General features: G+C 41.1%; 1 protein-coding gene across 7 annotated transcripts in view; it reads left to right on the top strand.

Moving 5' to 3' along the window:
* The window catches only part of LOC144684987 (src substrate cortactin-like), an 84595-nt gene that overhangs the window by 58755 nt on the left and 7594 nt on the right, over positions 1-18246 (top strand). For 4 of the 7 annotated variants that reach the window (XM_078549489.1, XM_078549486.1, XM_078549487.1 and 1 more), the window contains 3 exons: positions 2688-2757; positions 3073-3221; positions 14766-15038. In XM_078549489.1, coding sequence (XP_078405615.1) covers positions 2688-2757; positions 3073-3221; positions 14766-15038 — 492 coding nt within the window. The remainder of the gene's footprint in view (positions 1-2687; positions 2758-3072; positions 3222-14765; positions 15039-18246) is intronic. The other 3 variants (XM_078549488.1, XM_078549490.1, XM_078549485.1) reach the window with 1 other exon arrangement.

The raw sequence follows: 18246 nt of genomic DNA, 5'->3' as shown, positions 1-18246 counted from the left end.
ATCCTTTCTACACTCTAATGCCTTCACATCTTTCCGAAAATGTGGTGCCCAGAATTGGACATAATACCCTAGTTGAGGCCAAACCAGTGTTTTATACAAGTTTAACATAACCTTGCTTTTGTACTCTATGCCCTTTTTAATAAAGCCTAAGATGCTGTATGCTTTATTAACTCTCTATCTGCCATCTTCAATGACTTATGCACATATATGCCTACATATCCCCCTCCTCCTGAAGCCCCTTAGAATTGTACCAGATTTTTTTAAAAACAGGCCAATTTGGGAGTGGAAGCATCTGGGGAAATTCCTCTCTGTGATATAAACTAGTGCAGGAGATTACCTTGGCCCCATTGTTTTGCAGTATCTATATTTTAAAAAAAATATAACTTCTTTAATGTTGGAACAGTTTATCTGTGATATCTTGCAGCTGAACTTGTGGATGGATGGTGATTTTAGAATAAGAACAGATGGTAAACGTTAAGATTCTTTAACATGCAAGTGAAGATGTGTGGATAAAGGCAAAATGCTGCGGATGCTGGAAATCTGAAACAAAAACAGAAAATGTTGGGAAAACTCAGCAAGTCTAGCAGCATCTGTGGAGAGGAAAACAGAGTTAATGTTTTGAGTCCGCACGACCCTTCATCAGAGCTCTGAAGAAGGGTCATATGGACTTGAAATGTTAACTGTTTCTCTCTCTATGGATGCTGCTAGACCTGCTGAGTTTTATAAGCATTTTCTGATTTTGTTGAAGATGTATGGAGTTGAAGATGTGACCCTAATAGAACTATAGAAATTTAAAGCACTGGAGCAGGCTATTTGGGCCATCGTGCCGAGGCTCAGAGTGGGGGGATAGGAGCCAAATGCAGTTTTATATGGATAAATATTAAAACAATATAAATATACCATAAAGCAATCTCGCATTCAATTCAATTAGATGCAGATGGCATTTTGGCCGTTAGGGTATCCTGCTATAGAAGGAATGCTACAGCTGTTGTCAACTCTAATCCTATTTTCCCTACATTCCCTTTTAATAGTTTGCTTTCTCAAGTACTTTTTAAAATCTCTCTCTAAATGTTACGACTGCCTTGGCTTCAATAGTCATTTGTGGTAATGAATTCCATATCGCTTTAATATTGCTGAGTTTAAATCTCCAGTTATTGAGTCACCACCATTGAGAAATAATCTCTCTTTTTAATGCTTTCAGTTCTAATAACCAGTTTCAGTGCATTGAGCAAGTCTTTCAGATCCCTTATCTCTAGTATCTTTCGAGAGAACCTATATTCACCTTTTTTCAATGGCTGTCAGTTTGATATTAAAATATAAAAAGCCTCTCCACCCCTTACCTTGCGCCCCTCCTTTAAGACGTTCCTTAAAACCTACCCCATTGTCCAAGCTTCTAGTCATCTGCACTAGTGTCTCATAGTCATTTATGACACAGAATGAGGCCATTTGGCCCGTCAAGTATGCTGGCTCTCCATACAGCAATGCAGTCAGTCCTTTTCCCCCGCTCTACCCTGTGGCCCTGCAAGTTTATTTCGTTCAGGTGTCCATCCAATTTCCTTTTGAAATTGTTGATCTCTGCTTCCACCACCCTCATGACACCGCCTCCCCCAAGTTCCAGCCCATTACCAGTCAACGTGCAAAAAAAGTTCTTGCTCACTTTTCCCCTTCATTTCTTGCCCAAAACCTTAAGTCTGTGACCCCCCCAGCCCTTGTACTGTCAGGTAATGGGAATACATTTTCCTTGTCTACTTTATTCAAACCTGCCATAATCTTGTACACCTCTATCAAACCTCCCTCAATCTTCTTTGCTTCAAGGAGAACAACCCCCTAGTTTCTCTAACCTAACCTTGTAATTCAAATCCCCATCTCTGGAAGCAATCTGGAAATAAATCTCCTCATACGGCTTGATATCTTAGTTTGTTTTATAATGCCCTTGTGAAGTGCCTTGGGTGCTTTGTTATGTTAAAGTTGCGATAAAAATGTAAGTTGTCATGCTCCCTGAATGTGCATGAGATAATCACAAGTGATTAACAAAAAAAAGACATCTCCATTTTCTTGGTTTCCAAGTTGAAAGTCATCAAAAGTAGATTTAATGTTTACGTCTATCTATATTTTATTTTTCTTTCTCTCCCATTTCCATTTCACTTTTGCTTTTCCCCCTGCCCCCTCACCGTCTAGACTTTGAAACAGTGACCAGTGTTCAGAAAAATAGTGACCGAAATAGTCTTAGCACACTTTTGCGCCCAATGGGAGCTCTTGGAAACTGCTTTAATGTATTTGCTTTTGGATGTGGGAGCATCCCCATAGAGATTCTTCTAAATAAATCCTAGGCACCTAATAGATGCTTTCGTGTTCTTGTCTGATTAGCCTTTCCAGCTTTTGCCAGGAAACTGTTCTGAGCATTGTGATGAATGCTATCCTCTGTAAAACTGCAACAGTTTTCCATTTGATACATCTGAGTCTGCTAATATTTATACCAAATCCGTATTATTTTTGTCTGCTATAAATTAACGAGGCCAGCTTTTTCCCGACTGAGTGCCTCCAACAAGGTGCCTGGTGACATTATTAAAAACTCCTAGTTGACGCACAGCTAGAGAGAGAATGTCATTGAAAAGGCAGCAATAACAAATGAGGGCATTAACAGTATTGAGGAAAGCTGTTTCCAACGCCTGACTTCTTGATTACAGAGTGCAGCGTCCTTTGATGATATTGAGCGGTTGGCACCAGCTTATCAGAAGACCAAGCCAGTGGAAGCTGGTATGTATGAACTTCAAGGAATAATTATGATTCTGTTCACCCATTTTGTGCAGTCTGTTGCTGAAGTCGCGACTTCCTTGTGAATGATTCCCCCAATCCCATCTAATCACCAAATTTCTTTTACTGATTATGGAGACATTTACCTCTGTCCAGCTTGTGTGGCAGGTGACTGATTTTAAGTGTAATGACTAATTTTATTTTTAAATCCTTGGAACTTCTTACTCTGAGTGGGAACAATTCCTCACTGTGGTTTGGTGCTCCGGGAGGGAAGTTGCCACAGCTTCATGACTTTAGTTCATTCTCTTCATTTTGCAGCCAGTGCAAGTGCGAGCAGCATCCGTTCCAAGTTTGAGAACATAGCCAAAGCGAAAGAGGAGGAGGATAGAAAGAAGGCTGAAGAAGAGAGAGCTCGCCGTCGCGCCAGTGAGAAGCTGGAGCAGGAGGAAGCCAAGAGGAAATTGGAGGTTGGTGGAGAATCTTCAGTGCTAAAGGCATGCCTTTCTAAGTTATAATGCAGCATAAACTTCCGATTTAGGGTGTACTATTGCAAGTCTTATTGCTGTCGCAGGAGTGGCACCTGATCAATGATTCTGATGTTCCAGCATTCTAAAACCCAGAAACGTGACAAACCCAGGGCTGTTCAAAAGTTTGACCAACTCTTCCTGTATGTGAACTTGCTATGCAATGAGCAGCGTTCCTCTGCCCTGATGCATTTACTCTTTGTTTGACTGCAGCTATCTTCCGCAGAGAGGAGGGTCTCTGCCAGTGGAGCTGGGGGTGAAATGTGTCTGAGAGTACAGTATGAGTTTCAGGGAGATGATTGGTCGCGAAGCATCACGGGGTCATGTTGGTGGCTGGGTTTTGGTGTCTCACACTTGGTGTCCTGTTGTTGCTTTTGGTTGCAGTTGGAGCACCCACCTGGTATTTAAAACAAAGACTTGTATTTATATAACACTTTTCACAACCTTAGGATGTTCCAAAGCGCTTTGCAGTAAATGAAGTATTTTTGAGGTGTAGCCATTGCTGCAATGTAGGAACTATCACAGCCAATTTGCACACAGCAAGCTCCCACAAACAGCAATGAGCAAATGACCAGATCACTTTGGTGATGGTGGCTGAGGGGCAAATATCGGCCAGGGAGAACTCCCCTGCTCTTCAAATAGGACAAAGAAATAAGCATTGACCAGGTGACCATTCCTGCTTTGTAGTTGGTAACTGAGTGCAGCCAAAGTGATGACAGGAGTCAAGTTATTAACTTCATGGGATGTAGTGGGTGCAGTTATGGAATTTGTTTGGTTTCCTTGCTCTGTGGCAATAGCTTTGTAGACACTTGAAGAAAAGCTAGCAGTTCTATAGCACCTCAGGGCATCCCAAAGCACTTACAGAAAGCACAGCGGCCAATTTGCACACAGCAAACTTCCACAAACAGCAATGTGATAATGACCAGATAATCTGTGTTTAGGTGCTGTTAAGTCAGTATTCTGCGTTGTGAAGATGGATATTACCTTTTTTAATATTTTTGGGCGTATGATGGTATTCTGTAAAGAAGTGTGTGCGCGCAAGGTTCATAGGGAGCTGTTGTCAAGCAGTTTACTCGTGTGTTCTGGCCAAGTGGATTTGGTTTTGGGGGAAATGTTTTGACTCTTTGTTTTCACTGTGTAATTTTAATCTTGTGTGCTTAAGTTTTTTCTTAAATCTTTTAATTTTATAATCCCAGTAACACTTTTAGGGTTTTATGCTTCTGGGATCAATAGTTTTCTCCCTGTTTTCAAAATACAGAAAAAAGTTTTGCTCAGTAAGACAAGTTTCCCTCTGGGATTTGACTTGCTCAGCCAATAACATCGGCTGCAGTTGTAACAAATTTGGGGCCTCGTCCAGGATTTAAAATTCCTTGATTAAATTTGGATTTGTGAATTTAAAGGATAATAGTACTGAATTCAGGAGTTTTGTGTTGAAGGCTTTTAAAGTGGTTGGTCTGTAAAATGGCTCTTGGTAGTTGCTAAGACTTTTCTGGGAGTGGAAGATGTGACTGTGGAGTATTTGAATTCTTTGACTAAAACTTGGCTGAGAGAGTTAGCAGATGAAGTGCAGATAGAAATAAAAGCAGAATTTCATAAGGCTGATATGGTCAAAGTACTTACTCAGAATTTAAAGTTAGAGGAGGCGACGCCTGAAACTTATGTGTCACAGCTGAAGGTAATAAGACTTCGGTTGCAGGTGAAGCAGCTTGATACAGAAAGAGATGGGGAAAGGTAGAAACTTGAATTGGAAGAAAAATAAAGAAATGGAAAAAAGAACTTGAAAAAGAAAAGGACATATTAAAAGAAATAAAACATTTAAAAAAGCTTGCATGGGGAAAAAGAGGAGCAAGAAAAGGAAAAGAAAGATTGCAAGAAATAGAAACGCGAAAGCTTGAACTTCAACTGTTAGCAATTGAGGAAAGAGGTAGAGAGCTTCAAGGAGACAAAGAAGCCAGACAGTATGAATTGTCTAAAATGAAGCATAGAATAAAGGAAGAAAGGAGAGATAGTGATTCAGATGGTGACTTTGATTCCTTTGAGGAATTTGATTTAACAAAAAATCTTTGGTTAGTGCCTAAATTTAAAGTTGAAAGAGATTTCACCTCATTTGAAAAGGTAAGCTATAAAACTGAATTGGCCAAGCGATTCTTCTACTATAACGTTAGTGTTTTGTCAGGCACAACAATGAATGTGTGTGCTAGCTTATCAGAGAAGCAATCTGCAAACCACAGGGTAGTTAAAGCAGCAAAGCTAAATGCTTTAGAGCTTGTCCCCGAAGCTTATCAGTTGAAGTATGTTCATGTAAAACAAATGAATAAGAAAGATACCTAATCAGACATTTGTAGAGTTTGCAAGAGAAAAAGAAACTGTCTGGGATCAGTGGTTTAGGGCATTGAAGTTAGACAAGACTTTTGAAAATGTAAGATAAATTATGATTATGGAAGAATTTAGAAATAGTATTCTAGTAACTTCAAGACATATTTAGGTGAAAGACAAAGTAAAAAGATCAGGAAAGCTACTGATTTAGCCGCTACTTATGATATTTCATGCAGACATTTGAGTGTAGGAAAAGGACCATTATGGAAGTCAGCAAAGGAATTGGAGGTTTAGAAAACCTAGCAATGGTAAAAGTGTTAGTAACAAGGAGCCAGTTGAAGGACACCAGTCTGTTTAAGATGGAAAGGTAGGAGGCAAAGGTGGAGGAAGAAAAGAAGTGCGTTACCATTGTAACAAGGCTGCCCATGCAAGATCAGATTGTTGGAGGATAAATGAGAAATGGATTGCAGCGATAGGAACTCGAGAGCATTCTGTAAGTGAAAGTGCGGTGGACTCTGAGACTCAAATGCAAGACAGACCAGTAGCCTTTGTACAGGTGAAAAAGAGTCAGTATTAGCCACAGAGGTGGGAATGTGTTTACAACCTACCCAAGGAAGTTCTAAAGGACAAGTTAGAGGCATTTTAAGATTTTATATGCAAAGGGAAAGTATATCCATGTGTTCTGGGAAGAGCAGGAAAGACTGTTAAGCCATTAGTGCTATGGGATAGTGCCATCTTCTGTCCAGAAGGGTTATTGCAGGGGAAAGTGTTAGTTAGTGGAATTCATTGAGGGTTCAAGCCTATTTTGTTATACAAAATAAATTTAGTGATTTCAAAACAGGAGAGGTGATTGTTGTGGTGGAGAAATTGCCTATTGCAGGGGTTCAATTTATTCTAGAAAATGATATAGCTGGTTCGCAAATATTGACTATGCCTACTGTAGTAGAGGAACCTGTTGAGATGCAATCAGCAGAGGTTTTACAAAAAAGCTGTATCCTGGATTGTTTCCAGATTTTGTGGTACCGAGGTCACAGAGACACAAACTTAAACTGGGAGAGGAAGAATCTAAAAGGCAGGGGGAGGATACTGAATCTCAGTTGGCTGGATCAATCTTTGAAAAGATTACTCAGGAAGAGAAGATTAGAGAGGATGAGGTTGAGGTGTTTAGTTTTTTGAAGTTAGTGGAGTTACAGCAGGATCCAGACTTAAAGCCGTTATACCAGACAGCTTATTCAGTACCAGAAGCAGAATATATTCCAAAGTGTTATTCCGTTAAGAGCAATGTGTTAATGAGGAAGTGGAGACTGCCTCATGTTCTGGCAGATGAAAAGTGACTGATGGTGCACTAAATGGTATCACTACTTGGTGCACTAAATGGTATCACTACTTGGTGCACTAAATGGTATCACTACTTAGTGCACTAAGTAGTGATACCATCTGGGTACCAGAATGAAATTTTGCGAGTAGCTCATGAAATCCCAATGGCTACACATTTAGGAACTGGAAGAACTCGAGCTAAAATACAAAAACATTTCTGTTGGCCTAGACTACATAAAGATGTAGTTAAATTCTGTCAAACATGCCACACATGTCAAATGATAGGAAAACCTCGAGCAGTAATTAAACCTGCACCTTTAATTCCAATTCCAGCATTTGAGGAACCTTTTGACAGGGTGTTGATTGATTGTGTAGGAACCCTCCTTAAGACTAAAATATGAAATCAGTGTTTACTGACAATCATGGATGTGTCCACAAGATTTCCAGAAACAATACCTTTAAGGAAAATCAAAGCAAAGGTGATTTATAGAAGAGTTGACTAAATTCTTTACAAGATATGGGTTACCGAAAGAAATAGTCGGATCAGGGTTAAAATATCATGTCACAGCTATTTAAAGAGATAATGAACAGCCTAGGAATAAAGAAATTTAGGTTGTCAGCTTATCACCCTGAATCACCACAAGGTGCTTTAGAAAGGTGGCATCAAACTTTAAAGACTATGATTCGAGCGTATAGTCAAAACTACCCACATGATTGGGGTGAGGGATTCCCTTCTTGTTGTTTGCCATTAGGGGCATTGCTAATGAGTTAACAGGGTTTGGTCCTTTTGAGTTAATTTATGGTCATGAAGTAAGGGGACCACTCAAACTGATTCAGGAGTCAAAGTTCTGAAAGAACTCTCCTGGATTATGTGGTGAAATTCAGAGAGATTGAGTAGGGCATATGCGCTAGCAAGGGAACATTTAAAGATATCTCAGCAAGTGATGAAGGCAAATACAGATAAAAGGGTAAAGGCTGTTTTGTGGCTGGGGTAAAGGTGTTAGTATTGTTTCCAGTGTCAGGTGAACCATTAAAGGCAAGGTTTAGTGGACCTCACCAGATCAGAAAGAGACCGAGTGACGTAAACTATGTAGTGAACACCCCAGATAGAATAAAGAGTCAACGAGTGTGCCATGTAAACATGCTAAAAGGGTACTCTAACAGAGAGGATAAACAAAAGGAGATACTGGTAGTTGTAGGTAAGGAGGAGGAAATACAAATTGAAGATTCTGAAATTGACCTTCCTCTGATTAAATTGGGCAATGAGGAAGTACTTATGCATCTAAATGTGGTATTAAGTTACCTTCCAGAAAACTGTCGAATTGATTTACAAGAACTATTGCAGTCACACCCAGCAATTAGTGGAAATATACAAATTTGGCTTTGTATGATGTTGACATGGGGGATTCAGTTTCAATAAAGCAGCGCCCATATAGATTAAATCCAGTAAAATTGTTCAAGTGTGGAAAGAAATTTAATTTATGCTTGAAAATGACATCCTAGAGCCCAGTCACAGTAATTGGAGTACACCCATTATAATGGTGTCAAAACTGGATGGATCACTAAAGACTATGTATTGATTACCGCAAAGTAAACACAGTAACTAAGGCTGATTCCTATCCTATTCCACGATTGGAGGATTGTATTGAGTGAGTGGGACAATCAGCGTTTATCACAAAAATTGACTTATGCGAGGATATTGGCAAGTACCCTTATCAGAAAGGGCAAAAGAGATATTGGCTTTTATGACACCGGATGATTTATATCAATGCAGAATAATACCCTTTGGTATGAAAAATGCACCCGCAACATTTCAGAGCCGAACCAACAAAGTGATTGAAGGGCTAAGCAATTGTGCTGTCTGTATTGATGACATAGCGGTATTCAGTCAATACTGGGAGGAACATCTACAACATTTAAAGGAACTGTTTGACCGACTACAGGAAGCCAATTTGGTTGTAAATTTGGCTAAAAGTGAATTTGCAAATGCAAACGTTACATAGTTAGGCCACACTGGGCATGGTCAAGTGGCCCCATGAGATGCAAAAGTAAAAGCTATTGTAGAGTTCCCAGTGCCTATGACAAAACAGGAAGTTTTGAGAATTCTGTGCATGAATGGATTTTATCGGAAATTCCTGCTGAATTACAGCAGTGTAGTTGCTCTACTGACTGAATTATTGGAAAAGAACAGGAGATTCCAATGGACGTTGGAGTGTCAGACTGCATTTGACAGCTTGATAGCTGTACTAACCACTGCAACTGTTCTAGCAATACCTGGTTATACAAAGTGGTTTAAAATGGCTGCTGATGCCAATGATGTGGGTGTTGGTGCTGTGTTTATGCAGGAAGATGAACTGGGACTTGAGAAACCAGTGGGGTATTTCCTCACAGAAGTTGAGTGTGCATCAGAAGAAATATTTCTCTATAGAAAGAGAGACTTTAAGTTTGTTTTTAGCTTTGCAGCATTTTGAAGTGCATGTTGCAAACAAATCTTCAGAGACAGTTGTGTATACAGACCACAATCCTTTGAAGTTTCTAGAAAAGATTTGAGATAAAGATGCCAGACTGTTCGGGTGGCGTTTGTTAATGCAGCAGTTCAATTTAAAAATTATGCATGTGGCTGAACAACAGAATTTAATTACAGATGCTTTGTCAAGAGCTTAAATTCAAAAGGACTTTGATATTGGGAAACCGAGAATGAACGGGAATGAACTTTATTCTTACAAAAGAATTGTATATATAATCATGGTTGATGCATGTAAAAGTGTAATAGTTTTGTATATAGATAAATATAGTAAGTAATACAAAGTGGGTTGAGATAATGAAAACATCTCTTAAAAATTATGACATTTCAATTTTTCTGTTGAGGGAGGTATGATGATGAATTTTTTAAAAACTATTTTTGGGAATGTGGTGGTATTCTGTAAAGAAGGCTGTGTGTCTGGGGGAAGGTTCAAAGAGACAACTTGTCTATGGGAACTGAGAAATGAAAGGTAAAGAAGCTAGATGTATGTATTTATAATGGGAGGCTATGGTGAAGTTGGAATTACAATAGGTTGGATTTTAAAATTTGCCTTAGGTGATCGGTAGGGATTTGACTTTTCAGCTGTTAAATTTCAAAGGGAGTTTAAGGGACTTTTGCAATTTAAAGGTTTTATAAGTAAACAAGGGAAGGTTATTAGATCTTATTTAACCCAAAAGTGGAGGTAATAAGAAAACATGAAAGATTTTTAAATAAATTTTGGAAATGTTGAGTTCAAAGAGGTGCTTAGGACAATGGAGTCTAAGATGAAAGGGGACAAAAGGTATTTAAGGGAAGATGCTCAGTTGAGTTGTGTTGGCTGTGTGGGGGAGATGTCCTGAGACCAGCTCTGTGCTGAGAAAAGTTGTGAATTTGAAGCAGCCATCCAGTTTCAAACCAGAAAAGTCTGTTTTCAAAAAGCAGCCTGTTTTTGAACTTCCTTTGGATTTCCACAACATTGTGGAGGAGAGAGAGAGAAGCTGTGGCATGCTTTGCTAAAGAAGCAGCAGTTTTAGCCTTGGTAACATTATAGATTTTTAAACCATAAAAATCCAGTAAGGGAGCTGGGTCTTTTGGGGAATGTTTTGTAAGATTGTTTTAACCTTGTGTGCTTGTTTTTTTTTTCTTGTTAATAAATCTTTTAATTTTAAAACCCTAAAAGTGTTACTGGGGTTCTATGCTTCTAGGATCAGTAGTTTTCTCCTTGTTTTCAAAATGCAAAAGACAAGGTTATGATCAGTAAGGCAAGTTTCCCTCTGGGAATTGGCTTGCTCAGCGAGTAACATTGGCTGCGGCCATAACAGTGTTGTTTAATCTAACCCGCTGTAGGATGAGCAAATGTCATGTAGTTTATGTGGTTAAAAGGAAAAATAGATAGTTGATGTTGAATGGATTTACTGCCACAATATTTTAATGGGATAATATACTGCTGCTGCCTATCGTCTCCTGGCTTTACAGGAAATCTTATTCAGTGAGACTTTCCTTCAAAAGCTAAGGTGTTTTTTTTTAAACTTTGTTCCCGGGACAGGTGAGCCACCATTTGAACTACAGCCATCAATGTGATGTATATACGCCCACAATAACGTTAGGGAGGGGATTCCAGGATTTTGACCCGTGGGCAATGTGGAATGGCGATATACTTCTCAGTCAGGATGCTGTGTGTATCTTGGAGAGGAATTTGGAGGTGGTGCTGTCCCCAGGTGCCGTCTGCCCTTCTGGGCAGTGGAGGTTGCGTGATTGGAAGTTTCACAGGCCTGTTGTGTTAGCTGGTACAGTGCAGCCCCCTCATTTGTTGTATGGGATATAGAACAGCATCTCCTTTTTTTATTTTTAATAAAGAGAGAGAGGTATTTTTAAATGTATTTCCATTCATTGTTTTATCTCCACCTTTTAGCCCATTTTGATCCCTAGGGCTATCTGTCACTTGCTCGTACTGCTTTCTACCCTTAATGTCACCATTAGCACAATCCATAGCTAATATCAGCACCGTCAACACCCCTTTGTCTTTTTATCTATGACATCTTTGGCAATCTCACCGATCACTGGCCCTCTATCCAGCTTTACCTATCCCATCCCCATCAACCAGCTTATATTTCATCTCATTTCTATTTTTCCTTAGTTCTGTTGAAGAGTCATACGGACTTGAAACGTTAACTGTGTTCCTCTCCGCAGATGCTGTCAGACCTGCTGAGTTTTTCCAGCTGTTTTTCTTCTACTTTCATTCATTTGTTCTTCTCAACTTGTCTTTGAGACACCTGCTTGTTCAGATGAATGGAAAAGATCCTGTGGCACAATTTAAACAAGGGCAAGGAGGTCTTCTAGCCAATATTCCTTCAACCAATATCATCTGTAACAGATTATTTTCTAGAATATAGGAGGTTAAGGGCTGATATGGTTGCAGTTTCTCGGATTTTGAAAGAAATTGATGGGTTAGATCAGGGATGGGGAGCCTTTTTCTTATCCAGGGCCACTCGCACATAGACAAAATCAGTCGCAGGCCACACACACACACACACACACACACACAAAAACCAACTTAATTATTGTTCTTGAGAGAGTACAGAAACTTTCAACTCACCCACTGCTTTAATGTGATGTCTGAGTTTGCTTTCCTTAATGAGTAGCACAGCTTCTGTGCCCCAATCACAGCAATCCTGAAATTCAGCTCAACCTTTTGCTTGCTTTCCTTTCCCATTCTCTCTTTCTCTTTTTCTCTTTCTCTTTTTCTCTCCCTCTTTCTCTCTCCCTCTCTTTTTCTTTTTCTTTTTTCTTTTTCTCTCTTTTTCTTTCTCTCTCTCTTTTTCTTTCTCTCTCTCCTCTTCTCCCCACCTCTCCATTCACACCCTGTCTCACCCCCAAACCAGCCCAGGACAGTGACTGGAACAACTCAAGGCTCTGGCCAACTCCCAGTCTGAGGCTGAGCCTGGGCCTCTCCCTTGATCTGCAGGGGCTGAGCCCCTGTCCTCTGACATTAGGGGAAGTGGGGGGGTGAGCCATCAGTGCAGCTGGGTGTCCTGCTCCCTTTCTCCCCCACTCCGGGTTACTCACTATAAAGTTTAGAGTGTGGAACTTCTAATTTCTGCGCTGTCCGAACAAGTTCCTCTATCCCGGAAAGGATTGTATCCCTGTTATCAGATCCTTCTGGGAAATGAAGTTCTGAGTTGAGACTTGAGCATTTAGTACACTGACTGTCCTTTGGAAAAGTAGATAGCATAATAGGAAGTCATTAGAAGTGGATAAAGAATACGAAAGCAGTTGTTTGCCTTCTCTCTGTTCAATGGCATAGAAGCAATTTTTCCTGTCCTCCTTTACTCTCCACTTCCCCTACAGCGCACACCATTCTGACCAGCCTAGTCATGGTTGACCTGGAGATCTGTCCTCAGATCTTTCCCATTAAGGCTCTTGAGTGGCCGTGGCTGCCCAGGTACTTGCACTTCACCACCCGTTCAGCAACTGGCAGCTTCCTGACGCTGCCCTGCGCCTGTATCTCAGGCCTTGCTCTGTGCCCACAGCCTGGGCTTCTGGTGACTGCGGCCGAGGCTCAGGCATAGAACAATGGCAGCGGCTTGTCCAGAATGCAGCGTGTGGGGTTGGGCGGGGAGGCACGCAGGGGCCGGAGTTGGAAATCTCCTTGCGGGCCAGGTGAAAATGCGCAGCAGGTCAGGCCCGGCCTCCGGGCCAGGGGTCTCCCACCCCTGGGTTAGATAGAGAATTTTTTTTCCACTAGTCGGGAAGCAAAGGACAAGGGGACATGACCTTAACTCAGAGTCGGGCTATTCAGAAGAGAAGTTAGCAAATATTTCATCACGCAAAGGATGGTAAAAGTGTGGAACTCCCCCAAAAGAAATACGAGATTAACTCATAATTTCAAATTGGAGATTTATGCTGGCATGGGCTCGGATGGGCCGAATGGTCTCTGTATCATGTCTCTATGACTCTCCAATCACTATGATTCACCGGGATGGATTTTTGATAGACACGGGTGTAAAAGGATATGGAGGCAAGGCAGGTGGGTGGAGTTGACACCCAGGATCTGACAGATGGGGATTCAGGGTCAGAATGGCCTACTGCTGTTCTTATTAACTGATTAGTCATCCCAATTACTGTTCATGGGAAATTGCTTTGTGTGAAGCACTTGGAACATGAAAAGTAGCAACATAATATTGATGTCAGTATTAAATTGATTAGCATTGCTTTTTTTTTAAAACTGCATTTTTTTCTACAGACATTTTTTCCCATCTGGGTTTAGCTGCTTATTGTCATACATTCAGTTGAATGAAAAGACTCTGGGCAGCTAGTTTCAGGCATAGGGTGGGACAGGGGGACTAGGATACTGCGCTCGTTAGATTAAACGATGAAAAGTTTCAGGATAAGAACAGCTGCAACATGATTTTTAAATGAACGTGTACATAAAACGTTTGTGGAAAGTAACTGATTACTTCTCCTGTCAAAAGAACATTGGTGACATTTTCCACGATTATGGGTCCCTGGCTTGTTAACAAGATCCATCTACGTTACAGCAGTAACTACACTTCAAAAATACCCAATTGGTTGGAAAGCACTTTGGGATATGCAGAGCTGATGAAAGTTGCTGTAGAAATGCAAGGTCTTTTCACCCAATCCTCCCCATGCTGCTAGAGGTAAAACCATTGGCACATCGCAGCTGTAGATCCCCCAAATAAATCAGTGAATGGCCAACTAACCTATTTTGCCAGTGTGGCTGAAGGAGCCATGTTGGGGTTGGCCACCTGCCAAGCTCTCTGCTCATCTTCCAATCACACCACCTGATCCTTTACACCATGAGTAGAGCGACCCACTCTCAATTTAACGTCCTACCCAAAAGACAGTATTTCTGACTATGCAGTAACCCTGTATTGCTGAAGCAGCACTCTGAAGTGTTACTCTTGGGGGTTTGTGTTAAAATGCACATTGAGACCTGAGCTTACAGCCTTCTGACTCTACGATGAGTGTTACCAAAGGGGTCAGGCTGGGATTTTAGCTTTGGACTATTTGAAGGTTAGTTGTGAAATGGAGGTTATAATCCATATACCTCTTGATGAGTCGAGCTATAATCTATACCTAGATCAAGTTGAAAATGTCTTTAGTAAGTGAAGGAGGATTGTAGTATTAAAGCTAAAAACAAAGAGAATCACTCATTAGAACCTTTGCCATCTCAAAAAAAAAACCATGAACATATTTGGGATGATTTCCTGAATTTGTTTAATTTTAGTGCTGTTAGTAAGCCGAATAAGTTCATTTTGCAGTGAATTTCTAAAACTGTTATATACGCTTGATAAGTACAATAATACAAAATATTTTTTGTTTTGGGGAAACAGGAGCAAGAATTGGCAAAGAAACAAGCTGCTGCATCTGCTCCAGCTCGTGACCCTGCTCCGGCTCGTGACCCTGCTCCGGCTCGTGACCCTGCTCCGGCTCGTGACCCTGCTCCGGCTCGCGACCCTGCCGCAGTTCGCGACCCTGCCGCAGTTCGCGACCCTGCCGCAGTTCGCGACCCTGCCGCAGTGCAAGAACCTGCTCCAGCTCATGAACCTGCTCCAGCTCCAGCACCTGTTAACGAACGGAGATCTCCTAGCCCAGTTTATGAGGTAAGTTGTGCCTAAACATTCGACTAATATTTAGGACGTCAGTAACTTTTAATTTTAAACTAATTCATGAATAATCATTGCTCTTAGTTGACTCTGAATTCTGTTTCCTAAAAACGAAATGATTACTGACTGAGTACACCAGGAAGATAACTAAAACCTCCTGACGTTGGATCCCCTCGGGGGAACGTCGGCTCAGAAGCCCAGGCAACACCTCGAATCACATTCAAAACTATTCTGATGCTGGCGGGTGTCAGGTGACCCTGGGCCATTGTTGTCATCGGCTGTCCCTCCATTCGAGGGTGATGTCTACTCAGGGTCGCGAGTTTCTGCCGTGGGTCGATACTCGCCCCGCAGAGCTTTGGGCACATGGAACAGGATGTCCCATATGGTAATGGGATTCGGAGTGCAGGATTTATTTCCTTTTCTTCCTCTGCTGCTGCTCTGCCTCACCACTAAGACATTAGGTCTCATGTGATGCAGCTTGATGGACAAGTTGTCACCATTCTGAATGATTGGCAGTAAGCTGCTCCCAGTCATTAAGCTCAATGCCAACATGCTTCAAGGAGTGTTTGTGTTTTTGAAGTGTTTTCTTTGTCCTCTCCCTGGAGATGGAGAGTTGAAAGGACAGGATCTGGCAGAGGAGACAGTTTTTGACCATCTGCGCGCATTGTTCAGTCAATCAAAGTTGATTTTGCAGAAGTTTTGCCTGAATGCTTGTGGAGCTGGCTTCAAGAAGGGCACAAGTGTTTGTTCGACAGTCCTCCCACAGGATCTGGAGGATACAAGAAATAAGAGCAGGAAAAGCCCAGATGACCTGTCGAGCCTTACCCACCATTCAATATGACCATGGCTGATATAAAAGCATAGCTGATTTTGGGCTTCAACTCCATTTTCCTGCCTACTCCTCATACCTCTTGATTCCCTGAGAGACCCAAAATCTGTCTAGCCCAACCTTAAATGTGCTCAACGATGGAGCATCTACAACCCTCTGAAGCAGTGAATTCCAAAGATTCACAACCCTTTGAGTGAAGTAATTTCTCCTCATCTCAGCCCTAAATGATCGGCCCCTTATCCTGAAACTCTGTGCCCATGTTTCAGATTCCCCAACCAGAGGAAACAGTCATGGTGTCTACTCTATCAAGTCCCTTTACAATTTTGGAGGTTTCAATGAGATGTCCTCTCATTCTTCTAAACTCCAGAGAATATAAGCTCAATTTACTCAGCCTCTCATCATAGGACAACCCCCTCATTCCAGAGGGCAACTTGGTGAAACCTAGCTGTACTGCCTCCAATGCAAGTATTTCCTTTCTTAAATGTGGAGACCAAAATTGCACACAGTGTTCCAGATGTGGTCTCACCAAAACCCTGCACGGTTACAGCCAGACTTCTTTATTCCTGTACTCCAATCCCCTTGCAATAAAGGCCAATGTGGCATTTGCCTTCTTAATTGCTTGCTGGACCTGCATGCTAACTTTCTGCGTTCCTTGGACAAGCCCCTTTGAACATCAACACTGAAAAGTTTCACTCCTTTTAAAAATATTTGGCTTTTCTATTCTTACAGCCAAAGTGAATTACTTCGCTACATTTTACTGCATCTGTCATCTTGTTACCCATTCACTTAACCTGTTTAAATCTCTTTGCAGCCTCTCTGTGTCCTCCCACAATTTACCTTTCCACCTAGCTTTGTATCATCAGCAAACTTAGATACATTACTCTCTGTCCCTTCATCTAAGTCAGCAATATAGATTGTAAATAGCTGAGTCCCTGATCCCTGTGGCACTCCATTATCCACTGTCTGCCAACTTGATAAGCCCTGTTAACGCCCACCCTCTGCTTTCTGTCCACTAACCAATCTTCTGTCCATGCTAATATGTTACCCTCAACTCCATGAGCCCTTATCTTGCCTATTGACCTTTTTGTATGGCACCGTATTGAATGCCTCTTGAAAATCCAGATATAAAACATCTACTGGTTCCCTTCTATCTACCCTACTAATTACATCCTCAAAAAGCTCTAATAAATTTGTCAAACAGGATTTCCCTTTAGTAAAACCAAGTTGACTTGTTCTAATGATACTATACTTTTCTAAGTACAATGTTAAGGCTTGTTCAATAATAGATTCCAGTGTTTTCCCAATGAGTGTTGCTAGGCTACCTGGCATGTAGTTCATTTTTCTCTCTCCTTTCTTGAAAAGCAGTGTAACATTTGCCAACTTCCGATATGATAGGATCGTTCTTGAATCTAAGGAATTTTGGAAAATCCTAGCTAGAGCATCCATTATCACTGCAACTATCTCTTTTAGAACCCTAATGTGTAAGCCATCAGGTCTTGGGGATTTATCAGATTTTACTCCCATAAGTTTCTCCAATACCCTTTCTCTGCTGATATTAATTTCCTCACTCTGTTTAGCCGCTAGATATTTCCCGAATGAACCTAGCATCTTCTACTGTGGAGACAAACACAAATTATTTGTTCAATGCCTCTGGCTTTTCCTTATTCCCTATGATAATTTCTCTTGTCTCAGCTTCTAAGGGACCAATGTTTACTTTAGCTACTCTCTTCCTTTTTTATGTACTTTATAAAAGCTATTACAATCTGTTTTTATATTTCTGGGCTAGTTTACTCTCATTCTATTTTTTCTCTTTTTATCAATGTTTTGGCGGCCCTTTGCTGGATGTGGCGGAGGTATTGATGATGGAATTTCTCTAGCACTTTTATGCGTCAGTGATGCACACTTCAGGTCTTGCTGCATTACAGGAGCATGGTGATGACAATTTTGTACACTCGCACTTTTGTTGACTTAGAGGTTTTTGTTATCAAACACCCACTGCTGTAGTTTGCTTTCCTTCAGGGACAGTCAAGACAAGGTGAGAATATGGATAAGGGATATTGGCAGGCTTCTCAAACCATAATCCAAGAAAATGACACTTAGATTGGCTCATGTTCCTAGCCTGCTGGGCAAATGCATCCAAGTTTACTAGCATGGCTATAAAACCAATCATCCACTCTTAAGAGTCACACTGTGATTCATTGTGGAGCAGAATAGGAACCTGCGACCAATGGAGGATCAGAGTCCAGAACTTCCCCTTGTGATTGGGAGCAGGACTCTCTTGAGGAACAGGGAGGTGTGGAAATGAGAATGGAGATGGTTAACATTTTGAATTTGTCAGATCAGAGCTGCAAATAGAGGTACTTAATAGGAGTCTCA

Source organism: Cetorhinus maximus, chromosome 9 (assembly GCF_964194155.1).
Source record: "Cetorhinus maximus chromosome 9, sCetMax3.hap1.1, whole genome shotgun sequence".
Taxonomy (NCBI): Eukaryota; Metazoa; Chordata; class Chondrichthyes; order Lamniformes; family Cetorhinidae; genus Cetorhinus; species Cetorhinus maximus.
This window is presented reverse-complemented; position numbering and strand designations above follow the sequence as displayed.